Genomic DNA, 6998 nt, shown 5'->3' with positions numbered 1-6998 from the left:
TCTCATAGGGGGGCCTACCAGAGCGCTTTTCCAAAAGCGCTTTTGTATGCTGCGTAATTTTTTAATTTTTTTTGCTTTTTTACTGGTCTTTGCCAGCGCTTTTACTAAGAAGCGCTCTTAAAGGGGGGTCTACCATAGCGCTTTTTCCAGGAAAGCGCTCTTATAGGGGGTCCTACCAGAGCGCTTTTTCCAGGAAAGCGCTCTTAAAGGGGGGGTCTACCAGAGCGCTTTTAAAAGCGCTTTCGTAGCCTACGCCAGCGCTGGCTTTGGCAGCGCTTTAAAGCGCTGTTAAAGGCCAAAAAAAGCGCTGTGAAAGCCCTTGTACGGCGTAGTGTAGGCGTCACTAACATGCACTCATACATCCGGTAATATTCACTCATCCGATATATTATTTAATTAGTCCCACAATATAATTTATTTACACATTTCAATGAAAATAATCTAATGTTTATTATGTTTTTATTTAAGGTTGTTGTATGACAGAGTGTTGCGCGGGACTCCGTTGTCTAACAGATTCCGTTTCGTGTCTTCTGCCCACTGCAGCGGAATGGCAATTGCTTCGGAACCGGAATCAGTTAGACAGCGCTTAGTAGATAGATTCATGTCCACCGGCAATACAGAAAGTCTGCATCTTTGGGCGTATAATACCCGACCAATAGGGTTAGTTTCTCATTCTTTGTTCATCTAATCTCTGTTTCTTTTGTGTATAGCAAAATTTTCATATAACCTATTGTTTTAATTTATAGAGCACACTGGTTGCTGCTTGCTATCAACCCTATAAGGGAAGTCGTGTATTATCTGAATTCGGTAAATGGTGAATGGACCAATTATCCGGCCATGAAGGACATCGTTGATTTGTAAGTGGGATCGTTCTAAATATATATTCGTGTATATTTGTATATTTACTTATTTGTGGGATTGATCTAAACATATGCTTTTATATATTTGTTAATTAGATCAATACAAGTGTTCCGAAGTCAACGGGACGCACAGGTATCCCGAACTAAATCTAACAACATTACTTGGATCCAAGTGCAGGTACATTATTTTTCACAATGTTGCTTATAATATATTTATGCTACTTGATAAAACAAGACAACTATAGAATCTTATTTGTTTTTCTATGTAGTGTCCGCAACAGCGAAACAGTTACGATTGCGGATACTTTGTATTGAGGTATATGAAAGAAATCCTTCAGGCGAATCAATTAGAGATTCCGCTCACGGTATGAATTTATAACTTATAAGATAATTTCATATAATTTGTTACATTTAACTAAATATATCATTCATATTATGTTTTTGTTTTGTAGTACCTTGACGAATTTCGTGCTGCTGCGTACCCGAAGCTTAAGTTGGAAGAAATCAAAGAAGATTTGTGTCAATTTTATATTAAGCGCTTTTTCATGTAGGATTTGTGTCGATTTGAACTATAATATTATTGATGTTGTAATGATGTATATATATAATTTTGGATATTATAATGGTATTATATTAGTATATATATATATATATATTGTCTTACTGATGGCTGAAATAATATCGTGGAAAATAAATTACAGGTCGAAAATATTACAGGTTGAAAACATATTACAGGTCGAAAATATTACAGGTCGACTGGGAGGATTAAATTACAGGCTGCACATTAAAATACCTCATTTAGCAACGAAAGCGCTTTTAAAAAGCGCTCTTAAAGGCCCACCTACTAAAGCGCTTCTTTGTAAAAGCGCTGCCAAAGTTTAATAAAAAAGCAAAAAAAATAAAAAAAACGCAACATCCAAAAGCGCTTTTGGAAAGTTGCGTTTTTTTTTTTTATTTTTTACTCTCACAGGGGGGCCTATCACAGCGCTTTTCTGGAAAAAGCGCACTTAAAGGGGGGCCTACCAGAGCGCTTTTTCCAGAAAAGCGCTCTTAAAGGGGGGCCTACAAGAGCGCTTTTTCCAGAAAAGCGCTCTTATAGGGGGGGCCTACCAGAGCGCTTTAAGAAGCGCTTTTGTTAGCTACGCTAGCGCCACCTTTCACAGCGCTTTTAAGCGCTTTTAAAGGCTATAAAAAGCGCTGTCGTAGCCCTTGTACGGCGTAGTGACCCCATTCTTGCTTCAACTTAATAATATTAAGCATGAATCGAGTTTTATTTTGAAAATGAGTTTTAACACTAACGGAATGTCGTTAGTACCGTTCATCTTTGCAGCGATTGATTCACGTTCTTTGAAAACACGATCTCTGACGTGAAGTTCTTAAGAATAATAATCGGAAACTCTGGATACCAATTTGCTAATGTGTGAGACAGTTTTATTGAGGAGAGAATAGAGAGAATAAAGAAAATAAGGATTATATTATTGAATTGTACAAATAATAATACAAACTGACTATTTATATACAACTCTGATTGGACTTTAGCTTACACAACTTGGATTATATTTGATATTATATTAATAATATCAATTCCAATAATATTTCAACGCAAACTTTCTTTTTTCTCAAAGGTTAATAATATTTAAAACACTTGGTAATAATTGTTGTTGAAGATTTTTTGTCCAGGCGATAGAATCATTCTAGGATCAAACTGAAGTTTTCTTTCTAAGAAACTCTTCCATTTACCACCAAAATGGTTTTTCCAATCTTCCTGTGTGTTGTGGTTGGGAAGATATTGCTTAACCTTAATGCCAACATCACTACAAAACTTCAAAATTTCTTTGTTTTGAGCTTCATATGCTTTCCAGTCATCAAATCTACCTGAGTGTAAAAATCCAACTGTGTAGAAAACATCCTCTTCTGATGTAATTGCTGACATTCTATCATCCCACCTGAAATTCCATTTTCATGCAATTAACCATGATTCTCATCTTAATTATATAATTAATTATAATAATTCAAAACAACAAAATCATTGTGACTACTCTAATTATGATGTATGAAGCCCGGACACCGGAAAACAGGACACTGACACACCAACACCAATAATAAATTAAATGTAATTATAAGTGTTGGTATGAATTTCAGATGCAGACACTAACTCGAACACACTATTTTTAGAAAGTGTCGGTGCTAGAAGGATTATAATATTTTAAAGATACTTACTTGCTTTTATTCATGGGATAAACGAGGACAATTCCATTAGTGAGGTTTCTTTTAAGCATTATATCCTTAAATACACCCGAATTAAAATCCAGTATTTGAGATTTTGGTATAAACAAATTAAGCCATGGGTGAGGAACATCCCACAATCCTTGTGACTGAAGCTTCAACTCTCCACTTCGGACTCTATTCAAGAACTCAACATATGAAACATTTTTCTCATAGTGAAATCCAGGAATATAAGCTAGTCCTTGAAGCATAACTTGAATCTCCTACAAAAAATCAAAATGCACAAGTGAGAATGCTACAAAAAATTGTAGTTTATTGCGGAGGTTTTAAAACCGCCGCTAATAATAACTAGAATTTCTTTAGGTACCTTGTCCACCATTTTGTCAGATGGGTGATCATAATATTTAGCCAAATCAAGACAATAGAGAATGTTGTGTTTATTTATTAAAGAAGCTATTCTTGAATGTTGAGACAAAGGAAAGAAAGAGGATCTCCAATTATTTATGGAACCTTGTTGCATTAGCACCATCCCTTCCAAAAAATTCAATTTTACTCCATTCATTGAGATTAATCGTTCTTGATCTTTGGTAAAAGTTGAAAAGTCACTGTAGATGAGTCTCATCCACTTGACCTACATATGAAAAATACTTGCAATTTATGAATGTGCATTTCATGGAAAATGAACTTTATGATACGTAACTACCAAGAAAAACATATAGTGGGAACATTACGGACAAAAAAATAATTATGTGGTGGAAAAAATATGACAACTAGATTTAGTGTACGATTGTTGGAGAAAAAAACACTAGATGACAAAGTTTTGACAATTCTGTATTATCGTACCATTGTGGGAGCTGGCTCAAGAGAAATTCTTGCCCTTGTTATAACTCCAAATTGTCCTAAGCCTCCAAGAACACTGTTATATAACTCTTGATTCTTTTCAGAAGAACATGTTACAAAATCTCCTTTTCCTACACCAAACAAAAAACTCATTAGATAGATCACAACAAAAAGTATTAAATTTAATTAAATGTTTTAATATATATATATATATATATATATATATATATATATATATATATATATATATATATATATATATATATGTTATTATGTGTCAATAAACATGTGTTTCCATGCTTCTTCTTAGCATTTCTTCGGTTTTTCATTATAAATATGAAATTGACTGAGTAGTTAAGACTTGGACCACCATAAATTCGTCAAGAATAAAAGACTTTGGTGGACAGTGTGAACTGATTCCAAATTTCTAAGAACTTTTAGAAACATTTTTCATCATTACCTATTTATTACACAATGACTGTTCCTATTTAGAATCCATGTGCCACACGTTAACTAAATACACGTTATTATTATAAATAAATTTTACTTTTTTTAAAATTTTTTTTAATACAAAATAATAATGGACAAAAAACTTATAAAAAAAATAAAAAATGGTCTTTCGAATCGCTAAAGTGAATACTCAAAAAGCAAAAAACTACTAAATAAAAGTCTAGACAAAATTCAAAAGAAACTAATAAGCAAATAGAAATACATCCTAAAAGAAAACTCAACCAACTTAAAAATGGGACTTAACCCTAATTAATCTTAACAAATACTCAACACTTGCAAATCAGTGAACTCGCGTACGAGTGCAAAACCAAATTGTCAAAAAAGATGAAATGTGATCGATTTAAAGTCTCAACCAGATTTAAAAATTTTGGCAAATAAATCGACCGTCAACACAATAATCAATCCATATAGTGTAACCCTCCGAATTTTGACAAAAAAAAGAGAAGATGATGTATTGTAACACCCCGAATTTTGATAGAAAAAGGCTAGAGCTTAACCACCAAGATCATCATCAACATAACAAAATTTCAAGAAAAGATCCGCTAATGATTAAAACAAATTAAAGATAGGATTTTTAAGTTAGACGGAGAAAGTACGTGAATTTCCACTAATCTTCCTATGAACCATTTCCAAATTAAAAAAATTCTTCTCTCCACCACTTCTTTCATGTCTATCAAAGAACTAAAAAAACTAATGTTATTTCGAACTATCCTAATAGTCGAAATAACTACAAGCGACATTATAACAAAACCACCTATAACATTTGCTCTTCCACACCCAACCACTTAAAGATCATCTATCATACAATCGAAGCCATTTCACATATAACAAAATAAATTGATAGCCGACTTGACAAAACCCCCTCAAAAAGAACAAGAGACTCCATTTGGATCAACAATCACCTTAGCTTAAACAAATTAGCTTATATTGCAAAAGTTCTCAAGAAAATATCATCATCTTATAAACAGCCCAACAAAGAGAAGAGTCAAATTTACAGCCAGATGAGAGAATAAAATTGTTAAGATCCATTTGAGTCACTAGTAAATCCAATCTCAGCAAGAACCCTAAGCATTCTAGTACAAGCAATTTACAGTAAGATGAGAGAGAATAAAAGAATTGTAAAATTTAGTACAAGAAATACTAAACCTCAAACTTTGATATATGATTAAGTAGTTTCATACCAGTAATGACATCCAATTCATGAACGTTGTTGATCTGAGGTCCATACCGAAACGTCTGGCCACTAATTCCAGCATTAGAAAGTGTTCCTCCAACCGTTAGGTAAAGATAATCAGTCCAAGAGGCAGGTGCAAGTCCATGTTCAAGTGTAGCATACAAAACATCAATCCATAGTTGTTCTCCTCCAACATCAACATAGTAACCAATCAAAGGATCTTCAGAGACACTAATTGCTACCTCTTTTCTTTGTTTTCTGAAGCTAGCCATGTCAACTACAACTCCATCACGAGCCATGGCTTGTCCATTTGTGGAGTGACCTTGTCCTCTAGCTGCTATGCTGAAAGGAACGGAGCTATTGTACGAGATTTTTATCAAGGTTATTATGTCTTGGATCGAAGATGGATGAAACACTGCTGCGGGAAATTCATGAACCATGTTGCCATAGTCATTCGAAGCATGGTGGATTGTTTCAGGATCCATATACAGTTTGTTGGATATAGAAATATCAAAATTTGCAAGAAGTTTTGGTAGAAGAATTTTGCATTGCTCGGTTTTTCCTAGGGTACTAGATATATGTAGGAGAATGAAATAGATGAGAAAAGTGTAGTTTTTAGCCATTTTTGTTGAGATAGAGAGAGTAAGGTATATTGAAGATGGAGAATGCAAGGACTATTAATAGAATGAAGGAGCTTCCATGACAAGTCTCAGTACATAGTACGAAAATAATACACAAATACATGTTAGTATTTCTTTTTTAGTTTGTGGTGTACTTTAGTCAAATTATTACAATAAATTTAATTTAATGAAAATGAAGAATGAACATCTAAATTATTTGAATTTATCTTTTAATAGTTAAAAATATAATTCAAATTTAGAGAATATAAAGGAAATGTTGATGGACACTCTTTTAAGAGTCTAAAAATAAATGTTTATTTGTTGAAATATTTATATTCAATATATTGGAAATTAAAATAATTGTCTATTTTAAAAAGTAAAATGATATATTTTCTTAAAAATACATATATTTAATGTATTGAAAATTTATATAATTAATTTTTTTCAAAAATATTTTCTGTATTTTAAATGCTTAAAAACTGTCGCGGAGCAATAGTTAGTATGATTCAAATATAAAAGTGAAATTTATAAAGTTGTTCAAAATCTAAAAATTAATTATCCATTATTTTTATCTCTTATATTTTTATTTTAAGTTGTTTGATAAATTTATAGTTGAAAGATAATTTTTATCTACTTTTTTATACTTGTCATACCCTAATTTTTTACCCATAAGATTCTACCTATCATTCATTTGCATTCAACTAAGATCACAAACATGACATTCTCGTATCCACTTGATCCTTGGGTTTATCTTTTGAGGGAGATCAC

General features: G+C 32.6%; 1 protein-coding gene and 1 long non-coding RNA gene across 2 annotated transcripts; one reads left to right on the top strand and one right to left on the bottom strand.

Annotated features, from left to right (window-relative positions):
- Positions 1-750: 750 nt before the first annotated feature.
- LOC131639185 (uncharacterized) lies at positions 751-1225 on the top strand. The gene is made up of 3 exons (XR_009294897.1): positions 751-857; positions 957-1038; positions 1130-1225. It is a non-coding gene; the product is annotated as an uncharacterized LOC131639185 (long non-coding RNA).
- A 1163-nt stretch (positions 1226-2388) lies between these two features.
- Positions 2389-6233, bottom strand: LOC131639186 (cytokinin dehydrogenase 3-like). Its single transcript, XM_058909690.1, has 5 exons — positions 5618-6233; positions 3930-4057; positions 3454-3717; positions 3081-3349; positions 2389-2806 (listed from the first exon to the last, which is right to left on the bottom strand). Exons 1-5 carry the CDS (start codon positions 6231-6233, stop codon positions 2497-2499), a joined length of 1587 nt encoding a protein of 528 aa, XP_058765673.1. The 3' UTR covers positions 2389-2496.
- Between the last annotated feature and the right edge of the window lie 765 nt (positions 6234-6998).

The sequence above is a fragment of the Vicia villosa genome, unplaced genomic scaffold, assembly GCF_029867415.1.
Source record: "Vicia villosa cultivar HV-30 ecotype Madison, WI unplaced genomic scaffold, Vvil1.0 ctg.002551F_1_1, whole genome shotgun sequence".
In the NCBI taxonomy this organism is placed as follows: domain Eukaryota; kingdom Viridiplantae; phylum Streptophyta; class Magnoliopsida; order Fabales; family Fabaceae; genus Vicia; species Vicia villosa.
Note: the sequence above shows the minus strand (reverse complement) of the source record. Positions and strands in the feature narration are given on the sequence as shown.

Bases quoted from the DNA above. Each gene is read 5' to 3' on its own strand.
- LOC131639186 (XM_058909690.1), bottom strand. From the start codon at position 6,233: ATGGCTAAAAACTACACTTTTCTCATCTATTTCATTCTCCTACATATA. The intron at 4,058-5,617 runs GTATGAAACTAC...TGTTTGGTGTAG, and splicing joins TGAATTGGATGTCATTACTG to GAAAAGGAGATTTTGTAACA. The intron at 3,718-3,929 runs GTACGATAATAC...TTTCATATGTAG, and splicing joins TTGAGCCAGCTCCCACAATG to GTCAAGTGGATGAGACTCAT.